General features: G+C 39.1%; 1 protein-coding gene across 6 annotated transcripts in view; it reads right to left on the bottom strand.

Moving 5' to 3' along the window:
• The window catches only part of CMC1 (C-X9-C motif containing 1), a 138,591-nt gene that overhangs the window by 58,540 nt on the left and 59,771 nt on the right, over window positions 1-20,280 (bottom strand). For 2 of the 6 annotated variants that reach the window (XM_084987400.1, XM_084987399.1), the window contains 3 exons: window positions 10,000-10,106; window positions 9,476-9,559; window positions 3,576-3,665 (listed from right to left, as the gene is read on the bottom strand). In XM_084987400.1, the coding sequence (XP_084843526.1) occupies window positions 3,576-3,618 (43 nt within the window). In that variant the 5' untranslated portion in view covers window positions 3,619-3,665; window positions 9,476-9,559; window positions 10,000-10,106. The remainder of the gene's footprint in view (window positions 1-3,575; window positions 3,666-9,475; window positions 9,560-9,999; window positions 10,107-20,280) is intronic. The other 4 variants (XM_084987397.1, XM_021071491.2, XM_084987398.1 and 1 more) reach the window with 3 other exon arrangements.

The following is a 20,280-nucleotide window of genomic DNA, read 5'->3' as shown; positions in this document are numbered from 1 at the left end:
ATTTTATAAGTCCTAGGGGATACAATGATGAAACATTCTAAATGTTATCTACTAAGTTAAGACAAATTTAATTGTATCTAAACACAAGGTGAAATGTGCAACTCGGACTAAATCAGTGTACAGTAAAAACCAAGAGTGGATATACAGATAATGAAGGTACATGGAAGCTGGTTAAAACTTATAATGAAGAGAGAACTAGTAAGAATATAGCAACCTGGCTGAAATTGATATTCATTAGGATACTCTTCACATCAAAAGGGAGCATTTGGACGCTGTGGTCTTTATCAGTGTCCCAGCTGGTAATGGTGGAAGGTTAATGCCTTACCCCATTCTGTTCAATTTTCTATCCTAATTAGCCCTCCAAATCTATAGCTGTGAGCACCAAGTGTCTGTGCTCAAAAGAAACTAATTAATGCTAGCAAATTAGATCAAGTCCAAAGATCCAACAGCCAAACTCTTAGTTAAATGCTCCTCGTTAATAGGAAGTGTGGCTGTCAATAACTGCTGTTGGTGACTATAATGAGGCATCTTTTTTTCATTGAAAGTGATTTCATTTCTCTTTGTCACTGGAAAAGCTGTTCCATTCCCTTCACAAACCTAAGTTACTGGCAGCCTGACCCAATTCTTATGATCAGCCAGGTTGAAATGACATGGGAAAAAAAAAAAAAAAAAAAGAGGCAAACAGAAAAGCTTTCCTACATAATCATGTTTCAGGCATTTCACAGAAAGTCAGATCACTTATTAAAATTCCTATATCTTTATCCAAAAGGTATACAATTAGAATGCATAATGCTTTTATATAAAACTGTAATTATTTAATAAAGCAAAGGCTATAAATAGTAAACAGACTGTAATGGAAATGTCCTGATTCTAAATTATGTCTTACTGTTCAGTTTAAATGTAGCTGTTCTGCTCCTGCTTGAGCAATGGCAATGTACATTCTTTCCTAATTCACATGGTTAAACAGGAAGGGTACTAAGGATCATTCTTTTATAAAATAATCAATTTTAGACCCTAAAACATGTTTGGGGCCATATGGCCTAAAAAAATCAATATATCATTATCTATTAAAATTCAAATATTCAAAGAGCATTTGTTATAACATGCTCTAGTAAGGACAAATGCATTGAAATAACCCAAATGAATCTCAAATTTTAAGATGCTTTCAGTCTTCAGAAGATGTTAAGCATATGGAAAAAAAAAAACAAAACTTAACAATGTCAACATCCTAAACAAGTTTTAATAAAGAAGAAAGAAATCAAACATTTTCTTTCCTGTATCATTACAAGTAAGTATTTTAAAGTTACACGACAGTTCTTTCATTTCGAAGACCAAAATTAAAGTTTCATGGTCTAAGAGTAATAATAAGCGAAGTAGTTCTGAAACTTAAACCCAACCATTTCGTATTTTCATCTGAATCATGTGAGTAAAAACTCAGCTAGCATTCTTTCATTCTAGATATTCTTGAAGTATGCATTACAAAACAGAATCCAACTCATGTTTATAATTTTGTGGGGGTTTTTTCTCTCTCTCTCTCTCTCTCTTTTTTTTTTTTTTGTAGCCACATGCACAGCATATGGAGTTCCCAGGCCAGGGACTGAATCTGAGACGCTGCTGCAACCAATGCCACAGCTGCAGCAATGCCAGATCCTTTAACTCACTGCACTGAGCAGGGGACAGAACCTGCACCTCCACAGTGACCCAAGCCACTTCAGTCAGATTCTTAACCCACTGCGCCACAGCAGGAACTCCACATTTGTAATTTTGGACCAATATGTCAGTAATAAGTAAATAATTTTCCTGATAGTGAATAGTTAACCCCATCATTTTCTTATCCCTTTATTTATTTATTTATTTTTGTTCTTTTTTTTAGGGCCACACCCGCAGCATATGGAGGTTCCCAGGCTAGGGGTTGAATCAGAGCTATAGCTGCTGGCCTATGCCACAGCCACAGCAAAGCAGGATCCAAGACACGCCTTCGACCTACACCAACAGCTCATGGCAATGCTGGATCCTTAACTCACTGAGCGAGTCCAGGGATCAAAACCCGCAACCCCATGGTTCCTAGATGGATTCGTTTCCGCTGCACCACAATGGCAACTCCCTTATTATCCATTTTTAAGTTTCATCTGCCCTCACTTGAATCAGGCTACATCCTTCTAAAAGTCCTATGAGGTAAGCAGAGGATCATCTCCCGAGACCATCAGCATGACATCTGTCAATGCTAGGTATGCACTGAACCTAACCTGCAGGTGCCAGTGGAGTAACTTCCCTGAAGGAAGGTGCTCTGATTAAACAACCAATTCAGAATGAAAGCAGGACCACAGAATGATAATAATAAATTACTGATAATTTGTTAATAAATTCATCTATAGTAGAGTTCATTCAAACAATTTACAGATGGATTTAAAACATGGAATAGCTCATAATAAATTATTTAAGAAAAAGAAACAAGGTGGCTCCACTGTGCAATGGATAGTGAATTGGACTTCTTCTAAGAAAAAAAAAAAAAAAATGACCATAATGCAGTGTCACTCCTGAGGACCTACTCTTTTATTGTCTCTATCCATCAATCCCAGAGGTCATTCTCTAAGGAGGTAGCATCTAAGGGACCAAAATATTTCTAGCATCCAAGGGATACTGACAGAGCTCCAAAAGTTCAGTTGACCCAGCCTGGCTTCCCTGTGGAGACATTTGCAGGGGAAGTGCAGCCCTTCAGTCCCACTAAGAACTTCAGTGGTCCTTCAACATGACTACAAGAGAAAGGGAAAAGGGATGCAGGATGATATTCTAGGTCGGCAAAATTTTACCACTACTTATTTGAGATGGCCATTCCAAGAGGTAGATTTTTATGAAAAGATATTTCTACACTACTACTGCCATCTGCTTTACTAATTACCCATCATTTAGGGCCTCATCTTTCACCTTCTACTGTTTTGTTTATATTCTTCATTGTAATATGACATATTAACCAACAACACATCTCTAGATTCATAGACTACAGGAGTATTTCATGTTACAAAAACATTTCCCAATGAAAAACACACACATGTGGGTGCTTAGTGCACGCATGTCATAAATATCTTCCACTCAGAAATATAAACTGTAGAAAAAAAAGTTTTGAAAAAGACTCATTGCAAGTACTACTGAGATTCCATTAACAATTCAGTAACAGTCAACGACAACAAAGAAAATCATCTCAGAATATGTATCTACATGCATGCTGACACAGGAAAAATAGGCACACATTACATTTGATGTTTCTTCTTTCCCTATCAAAATCACCAGAATAACATGTTTCCCCAAAATACGAATACAAATTTTTTCCATATGCAACCATACATCCAGAAAAAAATGTTTTTTGCTAGGAATTTGGGAGAATATTTTTAAATTTTAAATGAATTGAACACCACTGGGAAGCTCTGAAAGTTGAAATAACTGGTGTCTTACTGAAAGAGTGAGAAGAAATTCATACATATTAATTCACTGACTTCTTGACTCTGAGGCTAAGGATTAAATTCAAATTATATTATTAAAAAAAGTATTTTATCTTTACATGAATATCTGAATCTTACCTTGAACTTGTTCAGAGCACCTCTCTCGGGCCTTTTCTCTCATAATTTTAGGGATCAAAACATCTTTTTCAACATGTCTGAGATGCTGTTCTGGAAGAAGAAAAAGATCTTTCTTTAATATAGTAAAGTCTCAAGTAAATCACCATTTAGCGGGAAAATAAGCACTATGGTTTACTTAAAATAAAAGCTTATGCAGGAGTTCCCTGGTGGCTCAGTGGATTTAGGATCCAGCATTGTCACTGCAGTGGCTCAGGTCGCTGCTGTAATGCAGGTTTGATCCCTGGCCCAGAAACTTCCATATGCTGCAGGAATGGCCAAAATATATGTATTAATAAAAATAAGTAAAAGCCTATGCAAACATATTTAAAAGTGACTCTTTTGTAACCTCATAAAATAGCAATTATTTTAGTCACTGAACATCTTTCTAAATATTGTTTTATAGACAACAGAAAAAATGTGAGGGTCATAGGCAACATCTTTCAAAATATTTCTACAAATGATGTTGCAACACTTTTATTTGATAACATATTCCATGTAGTCTTAACAAAATTAAACAGACTAAAGTGTTATAATTCTTTAATGACTATAATCCAAAAAAAGGATTTTCATCAATACTGAGGTGCAAAGATAGACGAAGAGATCCAGGATTAAGAGAAATGCAAGGAGTTTCTCTACCAAGTAATAAGAGCTGCTTAAGAAAGAGAGCTGGCAGAAGAAGAAAAGGCAGACCCACGTGTGCACAGAAAAACTACCACAGCTAGACTAAAATGGTAGCTTGAGCACCTGTGCCTCAAATTCCTAGAGAATCCTGAAAAAAAAAGGATCCTCTGGGAATCCAAATGATCAGGAATTCTGAAAGACAAAAGGCAGATGTGATCAGATGAAAGGAGGTTGCCAGGAAAACACTGATGCCAATAGTGGATGATGCTGCAAGCTCTGAAGCAGCAGAAGCTGGGAACTGGAGACCTCCCTACACAGGAAATGGAAGCATCATGAGTCAAAACACCACAGCAGGAGCCAAAGTGGGTCGTTCCTCTGCTGCCTTTAGGTCATGGGTAAAATAAGTAAGTACAGGCACTTATCTCCAAAAGATCAGGAAGTCTCCCATTATCTACCTAGTGACATTTAAGGCCAAGAACCCCTAAACCTTTCCTGCCACTATGTGGTTATTTTTCTAGTATCCTACAGTTACAGAAGATGTCACTGTTGGAGAAGCAGGGTGAAGGGCACATGATAGATATTCAGAATTTTTGCAATTTCTATGAGTCTATAATTATTTCAAAAGTCTAAAAAGTTAAAGGAAAAAAACTAGAAGAAATAAAAGGAGAAAATCTTTATAACAGAGTTAATCAATGAGTCAATTCTTAAATACGACAGCAAACTCATGACCCATAAAAATAAAAAATCAATAATAAAACTTTATCAAAATTAAGAACTTTCACTCTCCAACAGCTCCTGTTAAGAAGATAAAAAGACAAGCTACATACTAGGGAAAAAAGTATCTGCACATCTCATGTCAGACAAAGGAACTGTATCTAGAACATACAGACACGTTAACACTTGACACTGAGAAAACAACAATCCAATTACAAATTGGCAAAAGTCTTGAACAGACATTCTAGTAAGGAAGATATATGTAAAATGAATAGCATATGAAGAGATACTCAATACCATTAGGGAAATCTAAATTAAAGTTATAAAAAGATACCACTACAGACCCATTAAGACAGCTAAGATAACAAAATATACTACCAAGTGCTATCAAGAACGTCGAGTAACTGGATCTCTCACGTGGCTGGTGGGAACATTAAATGGCACAGCCACTCTGGAAGGTAACTGGCCACTTTCTTACAAAGTTAAACATATACTCCATATGATCCAGCAAATATACCCCTCAGGATTCATCTTAAAGAAATGAAAACTTCCATTCCCACAAAAAACTGTAAACAAATGTTCATCCCAGCTTTATCTGTAACAGCCAAAACATGGAAATTATCCAAAAGTCCTTCAACAGGTGAATAGATAAACAGTGGAATATCACTGAGCAATAAAACAAAGCGAACTACTGACATGCAGCAATAGCAAGACTCTGGATGGGTCTCAAGGGCACCATGCTGAATGAAAAGACAATCTCAAAGGGTTACACCTTGTTTAATTCCATTTACCTAATATTCTTAAAGTAACAAAATCAGAATGAAGGAAAACAGATCCCTGGCGGCCAACAGTTAAGAGCTGAGGAAGCAGGGTGTCTCAACTTTTTTTTTTCCACTTTTTCCCTTAAAAGAGGCTTTATATGCATTTTCCCCTAATAACCCCCATAAAATGTTCATTTCACAGATAAATTGTCTATCTGCTTATGTACTACATGTGTTACAATGCTTTGTACATTAAAAGGGTAAGATTATTTTCTCCCCCAATACCAATTTTTGCCACTTTGAGGGCAATATTGCAGCCACTGAAGACATATACTATGCTTACGTAAGATCATATCATTAAGGAAAGCTGGGGGAAAGGTACTTAGAAATTATACTGTTTTGCAGCTTGATGCATTAAACTACTTCAAAATAAAGTTTTTAAATGTATAAAGAAGAGCAAAGGACTCAGAAAAGCTAAAACAACATTAAAATAGTAGCATGAATTTGGATGCCTTGCACTACCTGCTTTCAAATCTCACTACAAAGCCACAGCAATCAAGGTAGTATAGTACTGGCATAACTGGAATAAACAAACAGATTAATGTCACAAAACAGGGTCCAGAACCAATTTAAGGTATACACAGCCAATTTATTTTGATAAATGCAACAAAGCTAATCATTAAAGAAATAAAAGTACTTTCAACAGTGGTAGGCCTGGGTTGGGGAGGTGAAATTGTGAGCAGCTTGAACCCTTCAACCCTCTACCTCATAGTACTCCCAACAGTTAATCTGCCACAGCTTATAAACCTAAATGTAAAAACGAAAATTGTTAAACCAACACAAACATACACACTACAATATCCTGAGTAGACAAAGATTTCTTCAAGAGGAAACAAAGCCACTAAACAAAAAAGAAAACTATGGTAAATGTGATTTCATCCAACATAATATCTGCTGTTCATAAAAAGACACCAGTAAAAAAAATTGAAAAACAAAACACAGACCAGGAGAAAATGTTCACAATATATGCATCTGACAGAGAACTTCAACCTAGAATATATAAAATGTCCTAATACATATCATTAACAAAAATATAAACCACCCCATAAAAAAGAGGCAAAGACTAGAATGGACACTTCAAAAAGAAGATATACAAATTGTAAACACACACATGAAAAGGTGCTCAAAATCATAAGCCATTAAGAAAAGCAAGTGAAACCTATATCATTTCACGCCCACCAGAATGACTAAAATTAAAAACACTGACAACACCAAATGTTAGGGAGCATGAGGAGCAACTGGAACTTTCATATACGCTAGTGAGAAGTGTGAAATGACGAACTTCTTTGGAAAACTGCTTGTTACATTGTAAAGTTAAAACGCACACCCAACCTGTGTGCCACTCAGAGGTATTCATTTACCCAAAATGAATGAAAGTATTTGTCTGGAAAAACAACTTGTACAAGCATTATTCATAATACCCTCAAACTGGAAACAACCTAATTGCCCAGTGAATACTACTTAGCAATACAAAACAATGAACTAGTGACACATTCAACTTGGGTGAATCTCAAAAATTCTGTTGGAAAAAAGAAGCCAGACACGAGAGTACACACTGCATGATTCAAGTGCATGCAAAATTAATCTAGAGTGACAAAAATCACAACACTAGTTATCCGTGGGAGTTGAGACAGATACTCTCTAAGGGAAGACTTGATTGGGTGCATGCACTTATCAAAACTCACAATCTGTAAATCTCACATGTATATTTTACTTCCATTTATATGTTAACTGATATAAATATAACATGCTATAAATCTGTAATCACAATGGGTGATTTTAACACATAACTATCAGAAAAAAATAACCCATAACTGTCAGAAATTAAACTTTAAAAAAGTTTTATAACTTTCTCCTTAAAGACACTGTTCATCTTTTATTAGATTTATTTCCATTGGTAACGTAATTATTCAGGTTCAAATGACTTTTTATTATATCCTTATAACCAATACAAATTTACTAATCAGTAATTCCAATACACTGCCAATAGATTCTCTTTCAATTTCCGCACAGAAATTCTCCTCCAATTTCTATGAAGATAATCATAAGGATAGCTGGGCATCTTTCTTCTTTAATTCTTACTGTCTATGTCCTTTAAAGATGGGTGGGTAGCAACTAGCAGCAACTTGGGTGCTCAAATTTTGCTTAGCATCTTTGCAGTTTTCACATTGAGATCTGCTTATGACTTTACTCTCTTAGCTTTGCATTGTTTTGTTATCAAAGTTACATTATTTAGACAATAAATTAAGGACTTTTCTTTGTAGTCTCTGGAACATTGTATAAAGATTATTACCAGTTCTTTGAAAGTTTGGCAGAAACCACCCATGAAGGTCAGCTTTACAGGTCAATTTGGCTAGTCCCCAGTTATTCAAATGCTAATCCAACTGTTGCTGCAGAGGTATTTAGCAGATGTGATTCAAGTCTGTGATCTGCTGACTTTAAGTAAAGGAGATAATCCAAGAAAAATCTGGGTGGGCCTGATCCAATCAGTTGAAAAGCCTTCAGAGTATAGCTGAGATTTTCCTGAAGAATTCCGCCTGCAGAGCACAGCCTCAGCTCATGATCAAGAGTTCCAAAGGCCACCCTTCCTAATGCCCCACCCACACAGTTCAGGCTTGTCTCCCTCAATCACATGACAATTATGTGTGTATATATGTATACATATGTACGTATGGGGGAAGGTAATACCTCCTTTAACCAGAGTTTTGGAGTATGTATGCAAGACAGACACAAAGAGTTTTAACTAATGATCTAATTGCCTTAGGGCTTTTTACTTACTCTTGAGTCAGCTGCAATTTTCAGCTGTTTTTATTTCTCAAGGGAGCTATCCGTTTCATCTAAAATTTCAAACTAATGAAAAAAGATGTCCACATGACTGTTTCCTATTGACCACATGTATAACTGTATTCCAGTTTTCACTGCCATGCCTATGCCAGGGGGTCAACAAACATTTTCTGTTAAGGACCAGTTTTATAGGCAACAAACCCTCTCTGTCACGTGTATTCCTTTTTTCTTTTTAAAACAACCCTTTGAAAATGTTACTAACCATTCATAGCACACAGGCATACCAGATTCTGCCCAGGACACAGATTACTATGGAACTCTGGCCTGTACTATTTATTTATGCCTTCTCTTTTTCCTTAGCTTTGCCAGAGCTGCTGTAAGATGAGAAAAAGCACACTGAGCTTATAGAAGGAATTGCAAGCATGGATGGGGAGAAAAGGACAGACTGAGAGGGAGGCCCTGGAGGACTGGTGGGGCCTGAAAGGACTAAGGGACAGGGATGAGTCAAGGCAGGCTCCCAGCTTTCCAGCTCCAAGTGGAAGTAACCACTCACTGAGACAGGGATACAAAAGAAGCACCAGGTGGGGGCAAATCTGTGTGACCATGATGACTTAGAAGTACCTGGTACCTACTTGGAGGGAAAATAATAAAAGTGGGGCTAGCTCCACACAGTTCTTTTCTCCTTGTCTACGGCACGAATCACAATTCAGCATCAGCGATTAACAGTATAACTACTGAACATATTGGAAGAAATACTGTGATATACTGATTACATAATCAATTTTAACGTGTGACTTCTTCCTTTCACTTACACAGTTTTAACCTATCTAACTTATTGATCATGAAGCTACTCTTTGTTCTATAAATCTTGTAACATTGAACCATTTTTCCATAAGTAAATTATAACAGAAATTTACCTACATTATAAATTCTCGGTTACAATACTCCTCTGTAAAACAGTCTTAAGTGTCTTGCAAGAATTCTTGATCATTCTTCAAAAATCACCTAAGGCAAAGAAAATTCTAGAATCACATGAAAAGTGATTTGACTCTCCACACTCTTGGTGTTAAATCAGAACAGACTTAAAAATACATAAATAAATTCTGCTACCATTTGGTAGTATACTAAACACTAAATATCAATTTGTAAATAATTATGATTCTGTACATGTTTCAAAGATTTCTTCAACACTACAAATGTCATAGATATGGCACTTTTTATCCACAAAATTACAGGGTGATTCCCTCAATGTCAATGTGATATATTCATGTTACACATTTGCACAAAAGCTTGCAAAAAAAAAAAAAAAATCAACTTTGGAGAATTTGCCACTCTACAGCCACATGAATTTATACTGAGATAAAGAATCAGGATAACACCACAAGGGAAAATTTCCAAAGCTCTAGCTTCTAACATTCTATCATCACCTGAAAGTCAATTTTCACCTTTTTCACTGGCTGAATCTATTCAGATTTTGCTTTGGGGCCCATGTGTTCTTGCAATATGGCAGTCCTGGATTAGAAGGCCACTGACAACAGCACTTGCTATGATTCTGCAAAGATAACAGCAACACAAATCAGAACAACCCAGGTTCTTCCACCGGAAACAGGAGACACCTGAGGGGCAAGGAATGCCTTTTCAACAGTGAAAAATGTTCTAATTTAACTGAATTACTGAGATAACGCCACTGTTTTGTTTTGTTTTGTTTTAAACCTCCTACTTGCATTTATTTGCTCCTGCAGACATTTCCATGCTACTGTTTACCCTGGAGGGAAAAAAAAATAAGAAAAATGCGAGTAGTATATGTGCAAAAGTGTTCTTACTGGCAATAGTTTCTATCCTTAGGTCCCTCTTCTTTACTAGCTACCAAAAGCCTCAAAACAAGGGCTGCAGGCAGATGGCACTGTGTGAAATACAGCATCACCAGAGCTCACCGTCCTTACCTTCCACTCCATCCTTTACCCCGGAGGCCAGGACTCCTATTCTCAGCAGCAGAGAGACACGGATGCCCCCAACCAAACTTCCCTGAGTCTGCCAGCTCGTTTATCCCTTCCTCTCCAGGGACAATGTAAAAGGAGGAAGGAGTAGGGGGGCAGGAAAACTAAGACAGGGAAGATCAGCTTCACTTTTCCACTGTTTCCCCTTCAAACCACACTTGAACTAAGAAGATTCCCCCTCAGCATTTCAGCAGCCTCTGGCTACGAAACCTCAAGTTAAAGCCAGTCTGCTTAAAGCCCCCTCAGTGTAAGAATTTTGATTCCATTGTACAGATAAAAATGTGGAAACTCACAGAGGAGAAAGAACCCAACTTGCTGATTAAGGGGCAGGTGGCAATTCTTCTTCCACGGCACCACCCCTCAAATGGGGTGGTGGCCTATTTAAGGGGACTTCAGCACACAAGGTCCCATGAGCCTCTGAAGTCACGGTGAAGCCTGAGACAAGCCTCGCTCAGACAATAAGACTGTTGAGGTTTCAGAGGCATTATTGTGAAATAATAAAGCAAAATTCAAAATTTCACAGTTCACATCTTTCGCTCAGAGAGTAAAGCTAAATGATTCCTACCATGAAGAAAAGTATTAAAAAAAAAAAAAAAAGTAAGCGGACGTGGGCTGAAAAATGCCTTCACAGAGCGTAAACATCAAATATTAGGTCAATAACAACTGAATCTTTTTGTAAGCTAAAATTTACAAAACACAGAGAGCACATCAATGAGATGGACTGCCTATTTCTGCTCAACTTCTAGGTCAGACCCCACTGACCCCCTACAACCATGTGCAGCACTTGAACCTCTCTGTCCTACCAGCTTCAACTGCTAACACCTCGTTCACACCAGAGGTGCCCATTTCCCAAAAGCATCTATTTCTTGGACCCCAGATGCTGCAGATTGTTGGGTGTGAAAACTTCCTCTTCCACCCACATTACGCTAACCAAGATGAGGCCAGAAAGGGACAACAAATCTAAAGGTATAGCAAAGCAGGAAATCAACCTATACAACAAGACACGCCAATTTTAGAAATGTGTGGCCATCTCCATTGTGGCCATAACTTCGTAAATGACAAATCTTTACATTTATTTTATTTGATAGTCCTACGAGCACAGTGTCTCACTGATATTGACATAAAATCAGCTGTTTCAAGGGAGGTGAAAGGAGAGATTTGAGAACGGAATGAACGACAATGCGCCTGGGCCTCGAGAGCAACAAGCCCCCAGCTGATTTATTTTCTCTTGATGGACTTCTGGAACATGGAATGTGCTGGGCCACTCGCAAACCTACTAATGCTCCTCAGTGCCTCTGGCCAGCTAGCTCTACCAGTCCTTCTCCATCCTACAATATTTTACAAAATCTAACCAAAAACACGGACCACTTTGCTAACAGAGCAGGGGAGTTTTTTTTATATGGAGAGCTTGTTCACTTACTCTAAGACTCAATTCTTATTCAAATCTTTCTTGGTATAGCTTTCAGAGCCAGTTTGAATTAAAACCAACTCCATGACACACCATTTTTGGGGGGTAGGACCCGCAGGATGACACCTGGCACATTCACCAGACGGCCTTTGGCTCACCTTGGCTGCAATTCAAGCTTCTGAACAAAAATTTGCCAAAATGAGGATATTCACATGAATGTACTGTCAATGCTGAAGGCAAATTTCTAAAGGATTATTCTGAACACTAGTAATACTAAAAAAAAAAAAAAAGTATAAACACTCCCAAGGTAAGGTCTGCTCCTCTTCCATGGCAATCCCATAAAGCTCCATCTTTAAAAATGGTATTTATGGGAGTTCCCATTGCGGCTCAGTGGGTAAGAACCCAACTACTATCCATGAGGACTCGGGTTCAATCCCTGGCCTCACTCAATGGGTTAAGGTTCCAGCATTACTGTGAGCTGTGGTGTAGGTCACAGACTCAGCTTGGATCCATTCTTGCTTGGCCGTGGTGTAGACCAGCAGCTACAGCTTCAATCTGACCCCTACTAGCCTGGGAACTTCCATATGTGTTGGGTGTGGCCCTAAACACCCGGGGGGGGGGGGGGGGGTACTTATGCTGAGCCCTCAGTGCTCATCTCCGTCTCCAAATTTCCTCGGCCCACATTTTCAAGTATCTGTTAGTAATTCAAGTCCCACCAGCATCAGAATCTCAACTTAAAATTTCTGCAATTTAAATCTTTATTCTGCCATTCCAGTGGTTATATGATCCTTGCAAAAGAAAAAAAATCAGAATAGATTTACATAGTACACAGAAAAAGCAAAATATTTTCAGAAGGAAAGAAAAAGTGGTAAAAGGAATCGTTTTATGAACATCATCACATTCAGGAGCAGGTGTTATGAAGAAGCTGAGGCTTAGAAAGCTCACAGCAATCTTGCAACTCTAAGTCAGGAAATCACTGGTGAAGTCAAACTCCAGCTCAATCTTCTGCCTTTATTTTCCATTTTCTACCTCTTATTTTCTTACCAAAGTTTACTTATTTAAAATCAAACTCGGAGTTCCCAGGTGACTAGCAGTTAAGGATCTGGCATGGTCACTACAGCATTTCGGGTCACTACTATGGCATGGGTTCAATCTCTGGCCTGGGAACTTTAGCATGCTGCAGGCACAAACAAATAAATAAAAAATAAATAAAAATGAACTCAAACTCAACTCTCGTTCTGTCCCAAAGTTGCCCCCTGACCCCAGCACCTGAAAGTGATTTCTCCTGCCTCTAACCCCAAGATTTTTCCTGCCAAACACTATGGCTTTAATCACGTGGACTGAGAACACAGCATAGCACACTACCTACCAAAAATTTTCTGCTGCAAGATCAGTGGTTGCTACAGACCAAACTGTGTCCACACCGCCACTAAATTCATGTGGAAGCCCTAGACCCAAAATGACTGTGGTTGACAAGGTGATTAAGGTTAATAAGATCATACGGGTAGTTACCTAATCTTATAGGTAGCCTTATAAAGAAGGGGAAGAACCAGCAAGCAAATCAGCTGGCACCTTGATCTTGGACTTCTCAGCCTCCCAACTGTGAGAAATAAATGTTTAAGGTGTTTAAGCCACCTAGTCTATGGTACGTTATTACGGCAGCCCAAGCAGACTAAGACAGCTTTTGGTACCAGAACTTCTCAGTTCAGGCTGCATCTAACAACCACCTGAGAGGGTTTTTTAAAATTCTGTTGTCTGGGCTCCATACCATACAAGTTAAATCAGAGACGCTGGGGTAACACCCAGGCATTGGTATCTTTAAAAGTTCCCCAAGTAACTCTAATATTAGATTCTAGACTAAGAACCACTGCATGAAACTTAAGTTTAATGAGGTCTGAGACCATGTCTCATTAACCTCCAGAACTCCAATTCCTAGCATATGGTAAATATGAAATAAAAATATTTAATGATATGTATATTTTAAAATTTCAGTATTTGATAATCATTATATTAATAAATATTTGAACAAATATATTCATTCGAGATTCATTCTGTTAACAAATATTTATTACGCACCTATGATGTACTAATCACCACGCCAAGGGTTGTATATACAAGGATGTTCTTTATTCAGCAGTATAAACATTTAAAACTGTATTTCAATTAATCATGCTTAGTAAATTAACATGTAATCTGTAAAAGCTCCCAGTAACAGTTCTGTAGCAAAAACACAATGCAGGACAGTAAATGCCCTGTTCTAAAAGACTGTTTCCCTCCACCGCCTTACTTAAAAATGTAAAAGCAGAGTGGGGGATGGTGGAGGAGAAGCTTAATTTGGGAATCAACATTCTTAACTGGGCATGTTTTGTGTGGCCCACCTACATCAAGTCTAAGGTAACAGTTTCTGCATTTTTGACATCTATACACCTAGAGAGTTCTACAAATATGCTATTAACACCCCATGGATAAATAACCATACTAATCCAGTCAATGCAACCTGAACTTTCTGTACTGAGTCAAGAACCCCTTGAGGCCAACTGCAAGTCTTTAAAAACACAAAAGTTTAAAGCTTGAAGCAGCCTTGACTCCAGATGCATCTTACTCTCCCTGCCCCTATCCTCAAATCTCAAATTCTGCCAGGCAGAACACTTTACGGGCCTGAGATTAATGGCAGAGTCTGAGACAAGCCAGTGCTACTTACTCCCGAGTTCGGCTTGGTTCTGTTTCCTCCCCGGGGTGGGTGGGCATCCTCTTACTGACTAGATGTAACTAATTGGCCTCTCCTTTCTAACCATCCAGTCTCTCATAAAGTTAGTATAAAAGATGGAATCATATGAAAAACGTTTACTATCCACTATGCAAGTAAATATTTCCCTTTTCACATTGGGTTTTTCTTCATGTCTCAAAGTACCTGATACATAGAGGCACATAAATAAAGTAGGTTTCACTTTATTTCTCAAGCAAAAAACTCTAGACCTAGAACGGAAGAAACTCTATACCCAGGTTATCAGATATATCGGTAGTTTTTAAAAACTTCAAGTATTAAAAAAAATTTTTTTTGTGAAAGATTGAAAGGCAGTGATCATCAGGGAAAGCCTCCTCTGAAACTGATTTTCAAGTGAAGTGTCAAAAACAAACAAGAATTAGACAGGTTGGGGATGGGGGCAGAAAGGAAAAATTCCAAAACGAAGGAACAGCCTGTCAAATGGCCTAAAAGCAAGAAAACAAAGCACAGTTTGGCAGATGTTATGTTTATCTTAGACCAATGATACTCAAACTCTTTCACCACGACCCCATGATACTTTACACCTGGATATGGTACATACATCTGTATGTATTTATGTATTCATGCCAGGCTATCCCTTCCTACCTGATCTAACCTACTACCTCATGCAAACTCTCACTACCCAAAATAAGGTTTCTAACAGATTAGGATGTTATTTTAGGATGGAGCTGGCGCCTCCACATGGGGAGAATGCTAAACCATCTGCACTGCAAGCCTCTATGGCTTAGGGGCAGAGGTGGGGAGTGGGTGTAGCACTTGGCAGTTTTCCTGCCCAGTGCCCCATCTCCTGACTCCTGCAAAGGGCAAGGGCTCACGGTGTCATGAAGGCCAGGTCCCTCACCTCCAAAGCAGGAGAAACTGTGCACTCTGAGGCGCCCAGTAGCTGCACAGACCTTTCCCTGAAACTATATACCCTTGCTCAGCCCCCTCCCCTCTCGCTCCTGTTTCCCTCACTCCGTGCCAGGTTTTTGCTAAGAGTACTCTGTAAACCGCTCCCACAAAAAACACCCAAGTGGTACCCAGGTGCCCGAATCTTGTTCTCCAATACCATGGGCAAATAAAGGAACCTGGGTATGCTAGAGAAATGAGTAATTCTATGAATGGGCCAGGGGTATCTTGTGTGAGTAAAAAAAAAGGGAAACACTCAAAAAGTGCTGGGAGGACATCAGAAGGACCTAGATGCTCTCCCTGGCCAAATCTGGGAAGATGTGAGCACCAAAAGAACTACATACAGTAAAAACTATAAACCATTGAAAAAAATAAAAATTCATGAATTCATACAATAATATATCTATAAATAAATAAGAAACAAAGTGGTTTCTTACAGCAAAATGTCAATGACCACCTAATAAATGTGGAGATAGTGCTGGAGGCAGAAAAATCATCATTTTGCAACCATCACAGGAAAGACTGAATCAGGCAAAAATCATCAATGGATGCCAAAGCAAAGGGAATTTCTGATGAGAAATTAATATTTGCATAGTCTTTAAAAGTCTCCCCATAGATGACTTATTAATTACAAGAGAGGAAAAACAAAGAAATGGGACAGGACCTTGGCAGGGTAGTCAAAATGAAAACCACCCAGGAGAGAAGGCTTCCCCAATGCAGACAGACAGTTCAGCTGAGATCACACTCCCCCATCTCATGAAAAGTCAGGTAACACACAATGAAGGAAAGTTCTGCCTGTCACTCCCTTGCCTAAACACCTGCAATGTCTTCCTGTTGTTCTTGGATAAAATTCAAACTCCATGACCTGGCTTAAGAAACACAATTCATGACCCCAGCCCCAACCCCACCAGGCCCCAGCACACACTCCTCCCCAACCTCAACACTTCTTTTTCTTTTGCAAATTTTTGCAAATTTCAGAGGACAACTTATTAAAGGGTTGTTAAATTACTCTAATGAGACTAAATGTATTTTCTAGTTCAAATATGTTTTGAGCTTAGAAATAGATCAAACATGGAAGTCAGATTTTTAGATCTTAACTACGAGTATAACTAACAGAATACTGTAAAAATATAGAAGCAATAATAAAATTTTAAAGTTTCTTTTTTTTTTTTTTTGTCTTTTGTTGTTGTTGTTGCTATTTCTTGGGCCGCTCCCGCGGCATATGGAGGTTCCCAGGCTAGGGGTCGAATCGGAGCTGTAGCCACTGGCCTACGCCAGAGCCACAGCAACGCGGGATCCGAGCCGCGTCTGCAACCTACACCACAGCTCACGGCAACGCCGGATCGTTAACCCACTGAGCAAGGGCAGGGACCGAACCCGCAACCTCGTGGTTCCTAGTCGGATTCGTTAACCACTGCGCCACGACGGGAACTCCAAATTTAAAAGTTTCTAATCAACTACATAGTAATTTTTTTTACATATTAATCACAAATGCTCAGAAGGAAAAAAATAGGGTTCTTCCAATCTATTTGGATGTCTAACTTGAAACGTAGAATTTTCCAGTGACTGCATGTGCTTATACACCTATAGCTCCATCCACAGGAACCAATAGAACAATCCCTGCAACCCAAGGGTTCCAAGAGCTGCCATAATGCCATCCTCCCAGGATTCACCCCTTAAACAGTCACTCATGGAAGTCATGTAATTCTTGACCCCATTTCCCATCCCCTGAGCCCTATCACACTAGCTGACCTTCTCCCCTCAACAGATTTCTGCAGAAAACACCAATAAGGGAGATAGGCGGGCAAGCAACTTCTCTCATGCTGCCCCCCCTGCTGTGAATCCACACTAAGGGGTGGGGGGAGACTGCCTACATACCCCATTCCAAGAGTTAACAGTAGATGAAAAGGATCAGTCTATACCTCAGCCAGCAACCCTGAGATTTTCTAAGTATCTATCTTCTCAAATGACCTTTGGAGGATTTTTTTTTTTTACATTTTACTGGTTCCCTCGCTAATTAATGAGCTGAAGAAAATCTTCAACATATATTCACTTTGTATTAGCATAAGCAATAGTTTTTCTATTTTATAAATTCTACTTTAACAAGCACCCCCCCCCGCTTTTCTCCTTTTTAGAGATGCACATGTGGCATACGGAAACTCCCAGGTGAGGGGTCTAACTGGAGCTGCAGCTGCCAGCCTACACCACAGCCACAGCAACACTGGATCCTGGATCCAAGCCTCATCTGCGACCTAAGCCACAGCTCATGGCAACATTGGATCCTTAACTCACTGAGCGAGGCCAGGGATTGAAGCCACATCCTCATGGATACTAGTTGGGTTCTTAACACCCTGAGATGCAACAGAAACTACCAACAGGCACCACTTTTTTAATATTGTTTCTTTACAGGTGATCATGGGTTATCCATTCAAAATAAACAACCTTTAAATTTTCAACCAAAGTTTGACTCGATTTTTAAAATATATACAATACTTGCAGAAAGGGTGATAAATTGGTAACATTATAACCTGGACTAAGACTAATCACTTAAGTCCTTTTATAGGAGAATGAACTATACTATATATTCCTGAATCACTACTAGGTGGTCAAAGGTCTCACTTATGGATAGAGATATAGGAAGAACTCCCCTGGGAACAAGGAGATGAGGCTGATAAGAAAACAAAGCTGAAGAACATGTCAATAAACTTGGGGAAATTCAGAGCAGTGAGTCTCCAAACTGCCCAGGGACTATTTTAAACCCTCAGAGCCCTGGACAAAGCATGTCTGAATATCTAGCATTTTCTTTGCTTTTGCTTCTTGGGGCTGCACCTTCGGTATATGGAGGTTTTCAGACTAAAGGTCAAGTTGGAGCTACAGCTGCTGGCCTACAACCACAGCAACCTACCACAGCTCACGGCAACACCTGATCCTTAACCCACTGAGCAAGGGCAGGGATCAAACCTGTGTCCTCATGAATACTAGTTGGGTATGTTACCACTGAGCCACAATGGGAACTCCCTCATTTTTTTCTTTTTCATAATTTATCTCTCTCTTCAGACACTTTTCCTGTGTGTTTTGTTGGACTCTCCAGCTCTTTCTCTCTACATTCAAATTGTCAGGTAAAATAGTGATAAAATTATGGCTGATAAGCTTACAAGGAGCGCTGTTATTACTTCTACATTAACAAAACAGAAAATTATTTCAATACAACTACATACAAAAGTAATGCAAAGTTTCTTAAGAAAAATAGACCCTACAAAGCTAGTTAAAAGCTGCTGCCAAATGAAGACCAAACTTGTACAAATTTTTTTTTTTTTTGTCTTTTTGTCATTTCTTGGGCCGCTCCCGAGGCATATGGATGTTCCCAGGCTAGGGGTCTAATCAGAGCTGTAGCCGCCGGCCTACGCCAGAGCCACAGCAACGCGGGATCCGAGCCGCGTCTGGGACCTACACCACAGCTCACGGCAACGCAGGATCCTTAACCCACTGAGCAAGGGCAGGGATCGAACCCACAACCTCATGGTTCCCAGTCAGATTTGTTAACCACTGCGCCACGACAGGAACTCCTGTACAAATATTTTTAAAAATCTAACACAAACCAAGGAGAAACAGATTTTACTACACAAATTTCATTTGGCCTAACTATCTATTCATCTACTTGGAAATACTTCTACTTGGTATGGGCATATACCACTGTGGACTGTGAAAAGCAAAAGAAATATCAAAGCATGAACCAAATGAAAACAAAGTTAAAAAAAAAAAAAGCAGCTGACATCAATACATTTGTATTCTGGAATTTAAAACAAACAAAAAAATTTTTTGAATCTTCCTACTGGCGGACTCTACTTTCTTACTTTCCATTTCAATCTTGTTTCCATCCCTGCTTTTATTGAAGTTTCCAGTGATCATCATGTTAGATTTGACCATCACAGGCCACCCACCTGAAGTAACTAGCCTAGGAATTACCCTTCAGGCTTCTCTCCCTCACCACCCTTATTCAACCAACAGCAAGTCCTGTTAATTTCTCCTCCAAAACATCTCCTGATGCTTCATATTTCTTTCCATTTTTTTCCTAATAACAACCCAGACCTATATACCAATGGGTTTGTTTGGGCTACTGCTACCACTCCTAATCTTCTGCTCAAACCCGCTCCACAATGCTACCAACTGCTGAGGGGGCTGGAAAGGTATAAATCATATTACGGCACCACCTTCTTTAAAAGCCTCCAGAGGCCTTTGATAACATCAGGAAAAATCCTAATGCTTTCCAATACGGCCTTTAGGCCGTGCAGCATCTAGGTTCTGTGTACGTTCCCAACATCTCTCCTTATGGATCTCCTCCACTCTGATAGAAATGATTCAATCACATCGTTTAAGCATTTGCACCTCCGCCCAGCTGTATGCTTTTCCATTACCTCTATAGGACTGCTTCCCATAGTCCTTCAGATTCCAATTCACTTGACACTTCCTCCTAGAGTTCTTCACTGACCATCCCACCTTAAGTCGTCCTTTCTTAACCATTTCTTGACCATCTACCTATGTCACTGCTTATTTTCTTCATAATGTTTATCACAATCTATAAAAGTACTGTGGGTGGTCTTCTTTCTTCTACAACTAGAATACAAGATCTAGATAGAGCAGGGATCCT

The sequence above is a fragment of the Sus scrofa genome, chromosome 13 (assembly GCF_054392235.1).
Source record: "Sus scrofa isolate SSC_HxYL_T2T_F1_AM1 chromosome 13, Sscrofa_HxYL_maternal_Yorkshire_Landrace_v2.0, whole genome shotgun sequence".
In the NCBI taxonomy this organism is placed as follows: domain Eukaryota; kingdom Metazoa; phylum Chordata; class Mammalia; order Artiodactyla; family Suidae; genus Sus; species Sus scrofa.
This window is presented reverse-complemented; position numbering and strand designations above follow the sequence as displayed.